This window comes from Apus apus, chromosome 20 (genome assembly GCF_020740795.1).
Source record: "Apus apus isolate bApuApu2 chromosome 20, bApuApu2.pri.cur, whole genome shotgun sequence".
NCBI classification, from domain to species: domain Eukaryota; kingdom Metazoa; phylum Chordata; class Aves; order Apodiformes; family Apodidae; genus Apus; species Apus apus.
The window spans coordinates 3,229,068-3,247,377 of record NC_067301.1 but is presented as its reverse complement, the minus strand read 5'-3'; the positions used below and the strand labels follow the sequence as shown (position 1 = coordinate 3,247,377).

The following is an 18,310-nucleotide window of genomic DNA, read 5'->3' as shown; positions in this document are numbered from 1 at the left end:
ACCCACCTTGTCACCATGAAGACCCCCACCCTCTTGCTTTCCCTCCAACACATTTCTCAGCAGATGCAGGATTTACAAACAGAAGGTTTACCTAAAGTGGCACTAGATGTCTCTCAGCGCAGGCTGCATCAAGTGGGAGCTGTAGAACCTGTGAACACACAAAATACCTCTTATTTCCTGATAAATTTATTCATCCTTCACAGCCTGGCTGCAGCAGCAACGTGGCCTGAACCAGGTCACCCACCAAGTGCCAGCCCAGCAAGCCTGTGCACATCCCACTGCCAGCTCGGTCACAGGATAGCTGCGTCTGTGTCCACAGAGGCAGATGAAAGGCATGGGATGACACTCCCTGCCAACAATTCACTGGCTGACAAACGACCTCTCCACCCCCCTTCTCCCTCCAAGTGCTAAAAGTCCTGGATCGGGCCCCCCCGCTCCTGAAACCGTAGCTGGAAAACCAGAGCAGCTGCTGGAGCACCACGGGCTGCTCCTTTTCCCTCTGCTTGCTGATTTCCAAGCCACGTTGTCACACTTCTTTTGCCCAAGGAATAACGAGCAGAGAGAGACGTTTTTTATTGAAGTGGAGCCTGTGGCCTAAGGTTGGGCCTAACACGAAAAGCAAGAAGCAGCCCCCGGGGCCGCTGGCTCAACTCCCCCCACACACACGTTGGGATGGGGAGGACAAAGGCCAACTCGTGGGTGCAGACAAAGGACAAGGTCACGGGCAAAACAGTCTCAACTTGGGGAAAAATGAATAACTTCACACTAATCCAGCACTCGCAGGACACAGACGCAGAGCGGGGCCTACACACGTTACCCCCCCCACACACACACTTCCCGCCCAAATCCCTCTGCTCCCGGTTTCTCTCCCCCAGCAGTTCAGCCTGGTGGTTCCTGCTGCTCCCTCCTCCTCAAGGGGATTCCTCACAGCCCTGCCCTGCTCCCCAGGGGGTCCCTCCCGTGGCACAGGCCTCCACCAACCTCTCCTCCGCCAGCCCTTCCCGCCGGGCCCGCAGCTGCTCCAAGCGCTGCCCGCGGGGTCAGTGCAGGAGCTGCAGCACCAAGAGGCCTCTGGCCGCAAAATCCAAGCCCCTCCTGGCGCCTTCAGGGGGTGCTCCCCCCGTGAATGCAGGGGCACAGCCGCCGTCTCCCCACAGGGGAACTTCTGCTCCTTCTCCCCCTGCTTCCCAAAACCACCTGGGGTCTTCGCCTTTCACCTCTCCCGCTTCTATCCTCGCTGTTCTTCCCTGTGCTCGCGGCAGAGGCGCGTCCGGCGTCTCTCGAACGGCTCCCGGGCTGCGTTTGGAGCAGGAAAAGCTTCTCAGCTTCTTCCCGCAGCCACCCCTGGGGGCCCTTCCCCACGGCCAAAAAAAGCCCCCAAACCACCACAGACCTGCTCCTCTGGCTGCGGGAGTTTGAAAGGAAAAGTGAGGGAGGGCAGAGCGTGGCTGCAGCCGAGCAGCCCACCCCGCTCCCGCTCTGGCCCTCTGTGTGGACTCTGGCATCTTTTTTTTTTCTTTGATTGGATTTAGGAAGACACTTGAAGTTTGGGAATTCCTCGGGGGGGGCACTTGGGGTGAGCGTGTCTCTCCCTGCCCGTGAGCTGCTGCCTGACACCACACGGGAGGTCAGGAAAAGGAGCTGCTGGGCAAACCTGCTGTCTCTAATCCTGCTGGGAAGAGCCAGCACCTCCCTTGCAGGGCCCTCGGTTCCCTGAGGAGCCGAAGATGTGCGGGATTCGCTTCCGTCTGTGATGAGCAACTCCCTCAGTGCCCTGTGGGTGGGGGAATCCACCAAAATATGTTCTCACGGCCGGGATGGCTGAAGCAACCGGTTTCTGTCGGTCCTGGGTAAGAGGGAGGTGATATTCCTTCTTCTCTGCCTGCTGCACCCCCAGGGCTGGCACCCCCAGGGCTGGCACCCCCAGGGCTGGCCCCACGCTGCCAGCCCCCCGAAACCCCTCTGAAGTGTGGGGGGAAGGCAGTCACACTGAGCAGAAATGTCCACGGGAGGCTTTGCTCTGGTTTTGTTAGAGGGATGAAGTGGGAAAAAAAAATAAATAAAGGAGGGAAGGAGCAAAGTGGTGGCTGCAGGGGAGGGGGAGAGAGCAGCCCTCTTGCAGGCTGGGGCTCCGGCAGCCGCTGGGGATCAAGGAGACATGGAGATCAAGGCCAGATGAAAGATGGAGGCAGCTCCTGAGTGTGCACCTGCCTGACTTTTTCATCCGCCTGGCAAGACGGGGTGTCAGATGTGGGAGCTACGTGCGAGGCAGGGTGGGATGGCACAGCTCCCACCTCCAGCACTCCCCCTCCCTTTGGTGAAGGGAAAACGGGCTCATGACAGCCAGGATGCACTGAGAAGGTCGTGCCTGTTGTGGTGGCTGCTGAGGTGAGATGCAGGCAAGATGACCTGGCCGTGGAGGGAGAGGAGAGAGCTTGAAAGGCTGGAGAATAAACCAAGCATTAAAATTGCAGGCAAGCCCAGGCTGGTCTCCTTCAAGGACACTGGAGACACTGCTGTTTGCCTGTGTGCAGCAGACACTCCCAGGGCTGATCTCCTGATACCAAGATCTTTCAATATCTCCTGCAGAGGCCTGAAAACATCTGTCTTCTGAAATATTTATTTCATCCCCTTCTTCCAGTAGAGAACAAAAGGAGTGTGAAATGCACCTACAACCTGATGGATCATCTGGCACCTTCTGTAACTTTTAGCAGGGGGAGGTGCCAAATCATATTCATGTCTCCAAACCCAAGCTCTGAAGGATCAGACACCAATTATCAGAGACAGGCAAGGGGAACAGCTGGTAGAGGTGACAGGCACCTTGTGTTACCTCCAGCTTCACAGAGTACTGAGCTCTCCTGGGAGGATCCAGGATGGCTTTTTGAACAGTAGGATGGAGGCAGTGAGGGAGTGAGATGGATCCTGCATCCCTTGGGGTGGGAGTCAGGCCAACTCTGTAATCCCTGAGACAAACCAGAACATCTCTCCCAACTGTTTCAATTCAGTGACTTTTGGCACAATCATTTATGAACTGCCAGCACTGTACATGGCTGGGAAGGAAATTAACTGTTCCTGCACCTGCAAATTGAAGGGAAAACATTATTTCCTCCAGATTTGTGTGACAAGGCTAGAAGACACAAAATCTGAGCAATTCCAACCAAGCCAGAAGTCAGCAGTGACAGCTCAGGATCTAGGCACGTCCCTTACCCTGGGGACTTCACTCTGCATGACTTGCCAGGGGAGGTTTAGATTGGACATGAGAAGAAACTTCTTCACTGAAAGGGTAATTAAACACTGGAACAGTCTGTCCAGGGAGGTGGTTGGATCACCATCCCTGGAGCTGTTTAAAAGACATTCAGATGTGCTGCTTAGGAATCTGGTTTAAGCACTGGACTCAGTAGAGTTGGGTCAATGGTTGGACTCGATGATCTTCAAGGTCTTTTCCAACCAGAACCATTCTGTGATTCTGGATCAGGCTGTTAGCAACATGTGACAGCCAGGATGGGTCTCAGAGGGGCTGGCATGAGGACTGAGCCAAAGAAGAGGAGAAACAGCCCATCTCCCTGCATACTCTGTCCCCCAGGGCTCCTCAACCAGCACATCAACTCCCTCATTTTTCTGTCAACAGACACAGAATGGATTGATTTCTCATTCTCCAAAGCCCAGTGCTCATTCAACAGCTTCACACACAAACAATGCAGACACAGGAATGTACACAGAAGTATTACATGAGATAGATGTTTATTAGAAGCTTCCAGCATATGTTATGTGTTCTCCTCCTCCACAAAACTCCTCTTACTGGACATCCAGCTACTACAGTCCAAAGAGACCCTGAACATCCCTCTTTCTTGCTATTCACTGCCACGTATCTCACTGTACAACGGTAGTTTGCTCTCTTATCAGCAATAATAGATGGTCTTAAGTACAACCTCCCACACATTAAAGTTGCATGGCACTCTGCAGCACAAGGAAGGAGCTAAACCTCTTCTCCCTCGTTTCCTAAGACAAACGTTGCCACAGACTGTTCCTGTAAAGCTCACAGGCAGATCCACACAGGTCTTCTGGGCAGATTTCCCCCAGTACCCTTGTGGATCTGGTCCCTAAGTGCTTAACAAACCTGACATTCATGCTGTTATCAGACTTGGGAGTGAAGAAAACCCCTCATGAATAATGCCCTTGAGTGATCAGGAAGGCACTAGAGACAGTGAAGAACCTGAACCACTTACTTTTCATTTTTCACCCCACCTTCCATCCTGGGTCCCTCCACCCTCCCCAGCCCCACAAGGCTGCACACTCAGCCATGGCAGCTCCTCACTCCCCATCTCCTCCCAGCCTGGTCTATCTCTCTAGACCCTTCATCTGATGATTCTTAGAGCCAAACACGTACATCCTCCTCTCCAACGCTCTCCTGTTCTCATCAGGGCTCTTTCCTGAGGCTTCCCAGAGCTCAGCCCCACTTCCTGCTGCCCCTGCAGCCCCTTTCCATCCCACAGCACCCTCCCCAGCTGCCCCTTTCCCTGGCTCTGGCTGCTTGACCCCTGCCCATGGGAGACGTGTCCTTGCGGTGGGTGCTCTTCACCCTCTGGGACAAACACCACATCCACAGCTCTGGCTCAGCAGGGCTGAGGCCACCACATGCACCAGGAAACCCTATCTCAGCCTCCTGAACCGTTAGGCCAAGCTGTGACTTCTTGGAGTGAAATCCAAGAGGATGAGTCCTCCTGCAGTGAGCCAAACCAGTCACAGGAGACCTGGGCCTTGCCAAGTGAGTGGCCTCTCCATCCTCCTGCCCAGCCAGCTGCACGCAGCCAGCACATGCTTAGCAAAGGACCATGTTTGGACAGAGACAGCTCTTCCCCAAAGCTTTCTCCTCTTGTCCTTCACAGGCACCCCAACCTTTTCATGGGAACGAAGCCCTTTCCTGGTTTCTTTTTGCTCTCCCCTCCCTCCATGTCCTCCTTTGCCACCAGGTGGCTGCAGCAGGGAGGACGGACAAGCAGCGCCCTGGAACAGACACTGTGACTACTCCTAGGAGATGGCACAAATATGCAAGAAGTTGTGCAAAGAAAGACCAGAGCCCAGGCTGGGCTCCTCTTCTGTCCAGCACGGGTACAAACCGCCTACCGTATTGCAAGTGACTGTCACTGGAAGGATCCTGCTCCCTGTGACATCTGTCCTCTTTAGGGATGGGTCCAGAGAAGTCTTGGTGCTGGGATCCAGGCTTCTCACACTGCCCAAGAACAAAGTCCTCAGTCTCCACCTCCACCATCCTGGCATGTCCTTGGGAAGCACCTCTGGTGTGCAGAGCCTAGACCCGGGGGTGTCCTTCTCTGACCTGCCTTCTGAAGTAGCGGATGGCAGAGAGGGTGCCAAAACTTGCCAGGAACACTGGAAAAGAGCCCAACACATTTCCCAGAGTGAGTCTGGGTGCTTCCTCCAAACCTGAAGATCTCTTCCAACCCTTAAGATCACAAGCTACTTGGCTCATCCTGGTCAATGGGATGTGGGGGGGGTCACTCCCGTCCCTTTTCAGTCCCCTCCTGCCTTTGCTCCTCATTCCCACTGGTTCCCAGTGTGTTCAGTCCTGACCTATGCCCAGCCTGACCAACCACAGCTAGTCCTACAGCTTGGGCATGTGGATCACACCACCATTTGACAAGAAATGGCTGTTTTGGAAGAGAAACACAACACAGACTTAATGCATGTGGAGGAGATGGGTGGTCGTTAGATATACAGGTTCATGTGGAGATCTAGGGGGTCTAATCTGGGATGAGAAGGCCACAGTAGGAAAAGTCACCAGGGATTCAGGACAGTCCCTTCATTTTCTACTTCTGTTTGGACCAGGAAGATGCCAAGAAAAATAACCATTTTGTGGGTTGTCTGTGGATACCCTGATCCCAGCCAAAAGCAGAAAATGCCCCAAACCCAGAATCAGAAAATGTAAAGCTACAAAATATAACTAATGCAGATTATACACAGAATCAAGCTCTTTGTACTTTCTGCTACTGTTTTTAGCTTGGCTTTTAAGAGAGGTAAAATTCCCCTGATCTATGCCCAAGCTAGACTGAGAGCCCACCCTATGCCTTTGGACTTCCCAGTTTGAATTCAGAGTTGATTTGGTTTTACATGTCAGAACTTGAGATATAGACAGGGAAATCCAACTTGTTAGAACCTAAAATGCCAGAAGAGAGCTGCTGGCCCAGGCTGCCAGCCAGGCCTCTGGCCTCCCCTCCTGCTCACTGGGTTATGCAATCCCTGGGGCACGAGGCCCAGATCCTGCTTTTCACACCCTCTCTGAGGCCACGTCTACCATCTCATACTAAGAAGGAAAGGCCAAAAGCTCCTTGTGATGACTGCTCCCAGCAACTTTAGCTAATGAGCTATTCTCAGGCAGGGGTGTCAGCTTCCTGTGTGACCTTAGTGGGGGACATTCCTGCCTGGGACAAGCAGTGGGAAGCCCTGGCCCTGGTGTCTCACCCCATGGTGGGGGCTCTGTGGTGCCCATGGGCTGGACCCTTGTCCTGCTCATCCAGTGACCTGCAGCCCTTGGGCTGCTGCTCAGTTAATTCCTGCTGCCCAGCTCCCTCTGTCCCCACCAGTTATTCAAATGCTGTGGTTGGAGAGGAACTGGGAGAGCTCTGTTTGCTTGCAGGACTCTGCACCAGGATACCTCAGCTGAGCATTTCAGGACATGGTTTAGTGGGCATGGTGGTGTTGGGTTGATGGTTGGACTTGATGATCTTAGAGGTGTTTTCCAACCTTAATGAATCTGTGATTTAGAACAAAAAAAAAATTATACCTTTAGGCATGTTAGAAAAATATGTGCATTTGTTCCAGCTGAGATGGAGTATAAACCTGCACACTTAAGGTCCTGATCCAGCTTCTAGCCAGCATGGATCCTAAAGAAGCTTCTTGTCCCCTGGTTCTGGTGCTGGTCCCTACCAGGCTGCATGGAGCAGGGCCAAAGCTAGGGATACCAACTTGTCCTATGGCTCAGTTCAAGTCAGCAGTCACTTTGTGTGGGGAAAGGACAACCTAAGTAGGTAGGAACCAGGACAGCCATTTCTACAGGAGAGAGAAGGTGTTAGGAAGTAACAGGACACTTTGGAAAAGCAGCAAAACGACTGCATGTCCCCACAGGCAGTGTCAGGTGTTTCAGCATCCCTGCCTTTCTCCCCACCGTGTCCTCCACGAGGTCCTTCCCACCCATTTCCCACCAGGCTGGGCTCTGTACGTACTGGTTTTCCAGGCATCTGGAGCCTGCAGGTCGGAGGTCTTCACTGCCCAGGAGGCAAAGGCACAGAAGACCAGGCACATGTCTTTGTGGGTCAGCGCCAGCGGAACCTCGGGCGTCCCTGCGAGGAGAAGAGAAGGAGGTTTGGGCTTTTACACCATCTCCTCTGCCTCCCATCCCTCTGGGCAGTGAATCCCTTTGCCCTCCCAGAGAAACACACCTTGGTCACACATCTGCCCTCCCAGAAGACCTGTTTTCACTGCTGCCCTAGTCCTGTTTAGGACTTGGGTGTGTTTCCTGAGGAGCAGGGAACATTTTTCACCCCTCTCAGCTCTACCCTTTGCTCAGACCCCGAGGGAAGCCCTGTGCCCTGGGGCTGCAGGCAGGTCCCCCTGGGACCCCACCTACTGCCCCACCTGCCACTTCCAGAGAGGAAAACAACCCTCAGTGCCCTGCATTTCTCTGTTGGAGTTCCAGTCTAGCACAACTTGAAGATATGTTGCGAGAGCAGGTTATTTTTACTCCTATGTTTATTTGATCAGGCTTTTAATTAAAGCTGGCTTATTAATTAGCTTCGACCCTGGCAAAGGGGTTTTTCTCTGTGCAAACAGACTGGAAGCTCTATTTTCAGGCACCCTCTGGGATGACTCATTCATTATTTGGTTTTAATATTAACTGTGAGGCACTGGGGCTGTGAGCATCATATAAGCTTTAAGATAAACACACTGGCTGTCCTAGTGGGTCAGACTTGCTCTCCCTTCATTCCTGTTTCTCTCCCCTCCCTTCCAGTTAATACTCAGTTAACCTCTGAGGTCTCAGGAGGGTGTTTTTCAAATGAGTTTGTGCTTTAAAGTCCCCTTCACCTCTTTCAGTGGGCAGCCCTGGGCATGTTCCACTCCATGAGCACCTTTTCCCCTACCAGTATCAGATGGATTAGCAGCCCAGACCTGACAAGCCAGTAGCTCAGCAGCCACTGCCTCATCTCAGGGGCATGAGGTCTTTGGGACACAAGGATTTTGCTGCTTTGCCTCCCATTCCCTCAACCAGAACCACAGGTATGTGGTTCTGCAGGCAGCTGGATGGCAATGGGAGGGGATTCCTATCCCCCCAGACCTTGCAATGACACCAGACATGTCATGTTTAATGCTACCAGCCACTCCAGGAAGCTTTCCTTGGCCAGAGTGCAAAAGAACAGATCAGATCCACAGTAAGTTATATCATTATATCCATCAGGGGGATAACTGAGTCAGCTGGGAGAGGGACTTTGGGCCAGACTGATTTCAGCTGGTAGCATGCACGCTGTCATGAGCCCCAGCATTGGAGTTTGTGGGGAGCAAAGCCAGTTGTGCACAGAATACAGCCAGATTCCCTGTCCATGCCTCCTGCAGGGCTGGGCCAGCAGCATTATCTTAGCATAGGGACATTGTGAGCATCAGGAGAGAGAGCCAGTGCCACACAGCATGTCATGGTGGTGGCCTCAGCCGCCCATCCAAAGATCCCTGCAAGAGCCCAGGGCTGCCGTGGGGCAAGGAAATGTGCCAGGGCTTCCTGGCAGGGGGTAACAGTGCTTTACCTGTCAGTGCAAGAGCCATGTCCAACCCTTCTGGTTGCTCCTGGCCTCTTCCCAGTGGAGCCAGAGGGACGAGGGCAAGTTTCTCTCCAGATCCCCTCCGCACGAGAGCCTGGGCAGCTGGGGCTTGGCCTCTCACCAGCTGCATCGGCCTTTGCAGGAGGGACTTCAAAGCCCCCACAGCTTTCTTCACCTCAGAGGCTGGAGCGATTGGGAAGATCCCTCTCCAGCCTGCCCTGTTCTCAGGCCCACCCTGAAAGAAGTGTTTGGACACCTCAGGGACTGAGATAACCAGGGAGTCTTTGATGGGAGCCGAGTCAGGATCCTCGTTTTCCAGCCAAGCCTGGTCCAAGCTGCTGAACTTCTTTCGCTTCCTATCTTTACCCTTGGCTTTTTTCCTGTTTCCTTCTGGTTCATTGAAAAAATACTCATACAGTTCAGGCAAGGATATTTCCCTTTCCAAGGGTGTTGTGTTCCCCTCCAGAGAGTCCTCCATTCCTTCTTCTTCCCCTTGGGAGTCACAGAACAAATACTCGTACATCTCGGGCCAAGTCACATCCAGGGTGTCTGCCCTTGCAGGGGCCTCGGCTGCACAGCACGGGGGCCCCAGCTCCACAGGGGTCTTGGCTGCAGGCTCCCCATGAGCTCCCCCAGCCCCATCCCTTCCAGAAGTCACCACACTCTTGGGATGGAGAGGCTTCCCCAGCACCTCCTGGCATGCCTTGCCTGGAGGGTCCAGCTCCACAGGGGTCTTGGCAACAGGCTCCCAGTGAGCTCCCCCAGCCCCATCCCCTCCAGAAGCCACCACACTCTTGGGATGGAGAGGCTTCCCCAGCACCTCCTGGCATGCCTTGCCTGGAGGATCCAGCTCCACAGGGGTCTTGGCTGCAGGCTCCCCATGAGCTCCCCCAGCCCCATCCCTTCCAGAAGCCACCACACTCTTGGGATGGAGAGGCTTCCCCAGCACCTCCTGGCACGCATCACCCAGAGGAGCCACAGCTCCATTGGCAGGGATCACTGGCACAGTGTCACCTACGCCCAAGCCACCAGCCTGCCCTGGCTTTGATTGCTTGGTGGCCGTGGCCTTCCCCGGGGGCTGTGTCCCCAGCTCCTTCACCTTCTGCTTCGGGGAAGCGCTCACAGCCGGATCGCCCTCCTCCGTGCCGGGGCCGGGCACCGGCCGTTTGCCCTCCCCTCCCTCCTCGCTCCCCAGCTTCACAAGAGCTGGCCTGGCTGCCTTCTCCTTCCCTTTGCTCTTCCGTGAGGAGGCTGGTGAGCTTAAAGGGGCCTTCACGGGAGCCCCAGCCCCCTGTGCCGCAGCCCCCGCGGGCTCCCTGTCCCCCGGGGCTGCCTCGCTGGCAGCGGCTCCGCGCTGCTTGCGGCTCTTCCGCGGCTGTCCTGGCACCTTGGGCCTCACCACGTCCGGGGAGCCCGCCGGGGAGCTCGGCTGGGTGCCTGCCCTGTCCCCGCTCGCCTCCTCCCGGGCTCTGGCCGCAGTCTCCAGGGATGGGTCCCGCGGGGATCCCTGTATCCCAGGCTCCGGGCGGGAAGCGCTGCTGGGATTTTTCCTGGCCAGTGCCGGTGAGCTGCCCGGTACCGGGGGCTGTGCGAGCAGCGGGCTGCCGCGGGGCTGCTCCTCTCCCGCATCCTTTCCACGTTCAGGGGTTCTTTTTCCATCCGTGCAGCTGGGAGGCTCCATGGCCTGGCTGCCGCCGGCTGCTCCCGGCTCCGCGGCCGCTGCTGCTTCACATGGCGCGTCCTGCCCGGCGCTGCCCGGGGCTGTGCCCGCCGGGCCGGCCCGGGCGGCCGCGGGGGGACAGGAGGGCTGCCTCCTCTGGGCGCTGGGCATCGGAGACAAGGCAGGGCAGCCGGGCTTGTCGCCGTCACACAAGAACCTGCCCACCGAGCCCAGGTCCGTTTCGTCCTCGCTGCCCGAGAGCAGCTCCGGCGGGGAGAGGTGGCCGCCGCCGGGCCAGCGCAGGGAGGTGTCTGTGGCCACCCCACGTGGGGCAGAGTGTCCCCAGCCTGGCCCTGGCTTGTTGCCCACCCTCTCTGCGAGCTGCCCGGCGGTGCAGTCCCTCCCCGGGACGCCGTCCCCTTGTTCAATGTCACTGAGACACTGCTCCTCCGCCGTGGCCAGGGCGGCCGGCGCTAGGGCGCATTCCTCCGACGCCGAGAGGAACTCAGCCCACTCCCTGTCGTTCAGCTGGATGCTGTACTCGAAGTTATCCATGCCTGCAGCAGCGAAGCAAGGGGAAGGGGGGCAGAGAGATCAGGGCATGAGGAGGAGGCACCGGCATCCACAGACATAGCCGAGCTGTGTGCCCCAAACCCTTTCCCCCCCAGGTTCCTGCGCTGCTTCCCAGCCATCCGCATTCCCTCATCCTCACTCATTTCCAGCTGAAATCCACGGGAGGAGAGGGCAGCTCCTGGCAGGCTCAGCAGGACAAGTATGGCTGTGCTGGAGCATAACCCAGCCAGCAGTGAGACAGACCACTACTACCCCCCTCAGGCCCCTTCTGCACCTGCTCCCCCAGCACAGCGGGTTTGGGATGCCCTCCACAGCAGCATCTCACCTCACAAACCCCTTTCCTACTCCCTACAGCCCATGGGAAAAAGTGGGAGGTTCACGCTGTGTGGAGAGTTCCTGCTGCCATGGCATCATGCATGAAGGTGGCCTGGAGCTCAAACAAGGGCATTTCAGCTGCCCCCTCTGTACCCGTGGCTCTGGGGAGGGAGATGCAGTAGAGCCCCGTGGCAGCAGGGGGGATCCAGCAGGAGGAGGAGAAGCAGAGGGACGACAGAGCTGCATCCTACCTGTGCCACAACCTCAGCGGGTGATGGAGCCATTCAAAGAGCCACGCAGGAAAGTCCTCCCAGCACAACATGATGCTGTACCCTTGACGGGGGCAGAGAGCTCGGCTCCAGCACAGATCCATTCAGGGGCTAAAATTAGACACCCCCCCCCTCCCTCCCCGGTGTGACACTTGAGATCCCAGTGTGACGGGTTCAGAGAGGGCAGGCCCATATATAGAAGCTGGTGGGGAAGATGAGAGGGTGCCAGTCGATGAGTTTCTGTGCCACAGCCTCTGGGGTCCCTGGGACCACTCCTGATGCCCACCATTCCCTTCTGCCTGGGGCTGCTCCATGGGATGGCCAGCAGAGAAGAGGACCCCAGGCCACAGAGCTCACAGCCTTTGGCAGAAGCTGGAGCATGACATCTGGATGGCAATGACTGCTCTTTTTGCAACGTACCCACCTCTTTGCCTCAGTCTGTAGGTCACCCATTTCTAGGCTGATAAAAACATGCCTCAGGGGCATTGTCTGCCTATCAATAGCAATCCTAAGGCACTTCTTGCCAGCCCACTGCAGATTCACACCAAAAGATCACAGCCAGCATCATGGTCTTGTGACAAACCTTGCCTGGCACATGGCAGCTGTCCCATGCCACCCAGGAGCATCTGGTGGGGGTGGCAGTGGGAGTCTTGGGTCGGAGATTAAGGGTGAACCTGGCACAAGGGAGTTACATGGGAAGAGACTGACCGAGGGTGGCCTGGAGGGTCAGCAACCAGAGCCAGAGCCAGAAATAGCCCTCAGCTCCTGTGGGTCCCGCAGCCTGCTCCACCACATGCCCTCCCTGTCCCAGGGACCAGAAATAGATGCCCTCAAGCAGCTGCCCAGAGCACAGCCCCTGCTGCCCCAAGGGGGGACAGTCCTGCCCTGAGCCTCCAGACACCCTTTTGGTTACCAGGAGGCCCCAAACTGGAGGTGGCCACCCGTGTGGGACCTACGTGCTCTGTGTCCACCTCGGGGCTCCCCAATGGGGATGGGGTGCCACACTGCAGGCCCCGAGGAGCCAGGGCCAGCACCCAGCTCCTGCTCCACATGCCCGAGGGCAGCCAGGCCTCCTGCCTTGCCCTGCCAGCCCTGGCCATCCCGTGGGAAGGAAGCTCCCCGTGGTGGCTGCCTCCACGCACTGCACCAGCCAGCGGCTGCAGCTGCAGCGCCGGGTCAACAGCCACCAGGACACGCTTCCTTCATCCCTGCCCCGGGCTGACGCATGCGGGGAGCTGGTCGAGCCGAGAAAATATGGAAGGAAAGAGGTCTGGTGTCTTCCCATCCTATCTCGTTTCTGATCTGGCTACACCCTTCTCCCTCTCCCCCTCACGAGCGCTTGCAGACGCAGAAGGGAAACCAACTGGCTTCCTTTTCTTGGCTGCAGCCGACTTCCTTCCCTTTGAGTCCAGCAGCCAGGGTTAGTCAGAGGAACCTTTCAACTCTGCCTTGCAAACCGCAGCAGAGAACATAAAAGAGATGGAGGCAGCGAGACGGAACTGGAAGCCAGCAGCGGGCGGGCAGCCCGACCTACCCGTGTCACATTTAAACCCGGGGCTGGAGCAGCCACACACCAAACCCAACAGGAACTGCACACACCCCACCACACCACCCACCCGGCCTCAGAGACACAAACAAGCCTCGGCGCAGGAGGCATCCAAGTATTTATTTAGCTGTCCAGGGTAAAGCCCACACACTGTCCTTGGGGAAATCACACATCTGCTAGCACTTCCCTGCCTTCCTCGGGGGTTGGAGTAGCAGAAAAGCCCAGCATGGATTTGAAGGGTGAGGCACCCCAAGCTCCCCAGGCTGCAAAAGGGGCACTATGCCACCTGTAAAGGACATCCCAGCCCAGACAGACTATCTCTGATTACCTTCTGGCATGTGGTGTGTGACCCTGTGCCTCTCTGGGACACCTGGCTCCAGCTCTCCAGAGCTCTTGTCTCCAGAGGAGGTGATGCCAGATGCTGGGATGCTGCAGGGCTGCATCTGGATCAATGTGACCCGTGGACACCATGGGCAGGCAGGCACAGGCCTCCCCACCACTTCCCAGCACCTCCAGCATTGATGCTCTGGTATTAAGGACATTATATAAATAACTAATGTCAATGTGTAATTAGAGAAGGGCCTGAAATAAAGCAGCAGATGAGGCCCCTCTCTGCCTGATGACATAGGACACAGCGTGGGAGAAAGAGCCAGAATCAAGGGCATGGAAAAGGGAGCTAGGCAAGAAAACCTGCAGTGCCATGGAGAGGGCACTTCCTTTGGCATGAAGTCCCCTCCTCTGGATTCAGGCTGCAGTTTGTTACTCCAAGACTTCAACAGACTGGCAAAGGGAGAAGGAGCTAGCAGAGCTGAATAGAATAATACTCTAAGATAAGCAATTTCCTATCCAAGAAACTCCATTTGGGAAAATTCTACCCTCACAGAGCTTTTAAAATCAGCACTAAAACACGAGGAGTATGGGGGTTTTGGCTGAATTCAGTGCCAGAAAACACAGTTGATGCAGAGAAATGTGGGTCTGATCACAAACACGTCCTCCCTGCCCTGATCTACACCCATCCCATGCTGTGTGCTGGGGAGGGAGTGATGAGATTGCAGGAAAAGCAATGGAAAACAAAGCAAAACAACCAAAAACGTAACGGGAAGAGAAATATGTCCACAGGTTCAGGAGCAAGACTACATTGGCTTTGCTGCTTCCCACTGCCTGGGACAGGCAGCTCTATTTGTGTCCATTTTCTCATGCCTCCTTCCACTTTGGCTTTTCAGCCTTGGTCACTGATAGTGAGGCCTTGTCTGTCTGTCTCTGGCTGATCCCTGGGCTCTGGTCTTCTGCTTTCACAGTGCCAGCCTTGTGATCTGCCCCTCATCCGATTCTTTTTTCCCCTTCCATAAATTCCTGTGGGGTACAAACTGCTGCATAGATAGCTCAGCCCTTCGTGTCCAGGAGCAGGGAATGCTGAGCTGCTCGGGTTCAGCTTCACCCTTGCACTGCTACCAGCCACGAGACCTCCCTGGTGACAGGGAGAGAACAAACAGGGAATTTCCATCTACCCCAGAGAAAGCCTGGAAGTAGCAGTTACTCCATGATGAGGAAGGGGTTAAGTCTGCATTGAAACTCAGAGTGCAATGGAGCTGTAACCACCAGTCTGGTTTTGCTGGTTTGGGGGCAGGTGAGTGGCTAAGAATTATCACCCCCAAACCATAAGAGGGCTGCATTGTTTTTGCCTAAACCCTTTAACTGTTTTGGAGGGTTTGGGGGTGTTTTTTTTTGCCTGGAACTCACTCCCCAGGCTCTCCTAAAATTCAGGCCCATGCTTCCTGAGCAGCCAGCAGCAGGCTCACTCAAAGGTCAGCCCTAGCTGACTTGAAACTTAGCCCGCACTTGCCTGAAACTCTGCCAAGCTCTTCCAAAAGCCTTGTATCCTGGCCTGAGTTTCGAGTTGCTGATCCAAGTCTCACTGGGTTTCAGGTTTCCCCACAAGCTTTGGCTTTGCTCTACACAAGAACAGCCTCAGGCCACATCTCCTCTGCTGGTGGGACCCTTCCTGTTGGAGCAGGGGGGGCAGCAGGCAGCCTTCCCATGCCAAGGAAGAGGTGGCAGGGCAAACAGCACACAGCTGCCTCAGAGGCACAGGCCACAGGTGGCCCTGATATCCATGACCCTGGATTCACCATCCCTGAGGGACAGGTTCTCCAACTGCAGAAGAGCCAAGAGGCTGTGGGGCCACCACCCTCTGCCCCAGCGTGGCCCTGGCAGGATGAGCTGTAGCTGTTGGAGGACAGGCAAGACCTAAACCTCCACAAATCTTAGCAGTGCCAAGTTACTCCACTGCGTTGTTTTATTCTGAACTGTAGCACAGGAACACCAGACCAGTGCATGGTCTGCTATGGCTGTTAATCTTCTGGCTGGGGCCCAGCAGCTGTAAGGCCAGGTGCCTGCTGTCATGTCCCTGCCACCTTGCTCTTCACCTTGCTCCCTGCTGGGAGACAAACCAAGCACTCCAAGCACTCTGCAAGTCATACCCAGACAGATGGAGTTATCAGTCTTTTTTTACAAGTCCTGAAAAGAAGCTGAAGTTCCAGCTCCTGAGAATCAGTTTCATCACTGAATGAATCCAATTTTTTACCGGTTGAACTAATTTTTCCTGCCATTTCCACTAGATGTCACTTACAGCCAGAAAGTTAGCAGTTTCTCTAGATGTTTAACCTCCTCCTGATGCACAGGTTTATGCTGAGCTGAAAAACGGGTCTTAGATGTCCAGGACATGATGAGTATGAGAACAGTCAGGATTGCAGGCTGTAAGGGAGGGGTGCAGGGGAAGCGAACATCTCCTGAGGATCCCAACCAGCTGGTGTGGTGACTCGAGGGGAGAGGAAAAAGCCACGTTCCATAAGGCTGGAAAAGCAGGGTCTTTGCTAACACCAGCCTGTGCGTGTTGGGAGTCTCTACAGCAAGTCTGTCCTGCTTTCTACTGCCACATTAAACCCTCAGAGATCCATGTAGGTAGGTCACCAGCTGCCACGTGTGGGTGTCCAAAGCTTGGAGCCAGTGGGCAGTCCAATCTCTGCAGTCACCAACCTGTCCCAAGCTCTTTGGGGTAAGCCCTTACTCTGCCTTTGCTCAGCATTTGCATGCAAACCTTCTAGGTTTAACCAGCTACTGTATCTGCTTAGCAAAACAAATGGTATTTTGGGCAATCCCAGCTGGGGATGAAAATCAAACCCATGTGGTAAAAGCATAAAGCAAAATTCACAGGAGCATGAGCTGGTGTCTTGGGCCACCTCTTTGGTGTTCTTTTTCTCTGGCACCCAACAAAGTGCTGTGGGGGAGAGGGGCTGCTTGGGGCTGGAATGGTGGAGGGGGAGGCACGCTGACCCTGGCCCTTGGGAGTGAGACCAAGCTCTGGGAGGAGATGCAAAAAGAGAGAAGGACCTGAGACCATCTCGCAGTGTCAACTTGGCAAAGCTCTCCCCTCCCTGTTCTGGCTGTGGGCCTGGAAAGGGCAACGGTAGCTGGACCTACAGCCACAGCTCCATTTTCTGTCCAAGCCTCTGATTAATTATGTTTTGGGTTGAAAGGGCCTCCCCTCCCACCTCAGCCCCAAATGCAAGCTGTTCCACATCTGCAGGACCCTATCAGTCCTCAAGGTCCCCAGTTCTTCACCCCTGCACTGCCCACCCCCATCCAAACAGATCGTGCTCCAGCTGAACAGGGCATCCCGGGTGTGTTATTCTAACTCCCAGCAGATCGGCCACTCCACTGATCTCAGCCCACCCACTGTCAGCAGCTTCAAAGAGCAAGGGAGAGGTCAGGTTGCAAGCACAACAGACACGGTAGCTCCTCGCACAGGGCTGCTCTGCTCACCCTCTCTTCCCAGGGCAGGAGGATCTTGGAGCAAAGGCTCCAGCTCCAGGGGAGGCAGCCTTGTGCCCCACTCCAGTCTGGCTTCACTTAAATCAGCCCTGGGGAGCTGGTGACATGAACCCTCTGAAAGCTGGGGCTGTAAAATGGGAATCCCAAAAATCCTGCTTTGTTAACAGAGAGCCACCTTCCCCCCTGCCCACGGGAAGTGCTTTCAAAGCACCACGGGCACAGGCACTGCAACCTGGGATGAAGGAGCTGGGCCCAGCAGCTGGGCTGTGAGCTGTGCCAGCACAGAGCCTGGCACTCTGCAGCCTGATCCCCACAGCCTGAGGAGCCCAAATGCCACTGTCACAAAAGCTCAAGCTCTCTGCAAGCTGGAGCCTCCTAAGGACCCAAGTTCCTCCTCCACCTGCTTTTGAAATATGTTGCCTTTGGTCACCTGTGAATTAAAAGCCCCAATCCTCTGATTAGCTCTTTCCAGGGAGTTAATTTGTTTCCACATTTTTTAATACAAAAACCCCACAGAGAATCATGGCCAGGAGAGTAACAACCAGTGGTCCTTATCTCCTCAGGCTGAAGATTATTATTACAGAGGTTTCTGAGACAAAATTAGGATTAGAGCTAGGCCAGTACCACAACAATTCTTAATTATCTATTCCAGTGCCTAAGGCAATGTGTGTGCTGGGAGGCCTCCCAGCAGCCAGGGTAGAGCAGCAACTGTAAAGCCTGAGTCAGGATAAAGAAAAGAGATTTATTTACCTCCCAGTAACACCTAGAGCTCCTGCCTGCCTGAGAGGGGGGTGGATTCTGCTGGGGGAGCCCAGCACAAGGGAGAAAAGCTGTGCAGGTCATGGAGAGAGCAGCCAAACACCAGATGCAGAAACACAAGGCTGCTGCACATGATGGTTCAGCAATCACTGGTGCCCCAGAGCTGGTGGCAAAATCAGAAATCAGAGCCTGGTTGGCTCCGGGGGCCCATGTGCTGCCCTTGTCCACTAGACTGGGACTGGCCTTCCCAAGTCCTGATCTGAGCTGTGGAATATCTTTGTAGCCCTGCTGCCAGGGAAGAGAAACGTCTGGGCATGAATCCTCTGCCCTGTCTGCAAAGCAGAAACAGTGATTGGGGCCAGGGAGTTATTTGGGACCATTTAACTGTTCTGTGAACATACAAGCAAGCAGATCCAGACACAGGACCACTTGACAGAGAGGAGAGGTCTTCCCACAGCTCTCACCTTCACTTACTCCCTATTTCTGACTGCTCAAACTCAAGTCAGGTCAGTGCTGGCCACCCTAGTGTGTTCTT

The 18,310-nt window shown here is 55.3% G+C and overlaps 1 protein-coding gene across 2 annotated transcripts; it reads right to left on the bottom strand.

The window, feature by feature from the left end:
- Positions 1-3,724: 3,724 nt before the first annotated feature.
- PERM1 (PPARGC1 and ESRR induced regulator, muscle 1) lies at positions 3,725-11,745 on the bottom strand. 2 transcript variants are annotated; one of them, XM_051637569.1, is made up of 5 exons: positions 11,622-11,744; positions 9,772-11,039; positions 8,808-9,642; positions 7,239-7,355; positions 3,725-5,388 (listed from the first exon to the last, which is right to left on the bottom strand). In XM_051637569.1, the coding sequence occupies exons 2-5, from the start codon at positions 11,035-11,037 to the stop codon at positions 5,309-5,311; spliced, it is 2,298 nt and encodes a 765-aa protein (XP_051493529.1). In that variant the 5' UTR covers positions 11,038-11,039; positions 11,622-11,744; the 3' UTR covers positions 3,725-5,308. The 2 variants fall into 2 exon arrangements, with proteins under 2 accessions (XP_051493529.1, XP_051493528.1); XM_051637568.1 differs by having other exon boundaries at positions 8,808-11,039; positions 11,622-11,745.
- Positions 11,746-18,310: the final 6,565 nt, after the last annotated feature.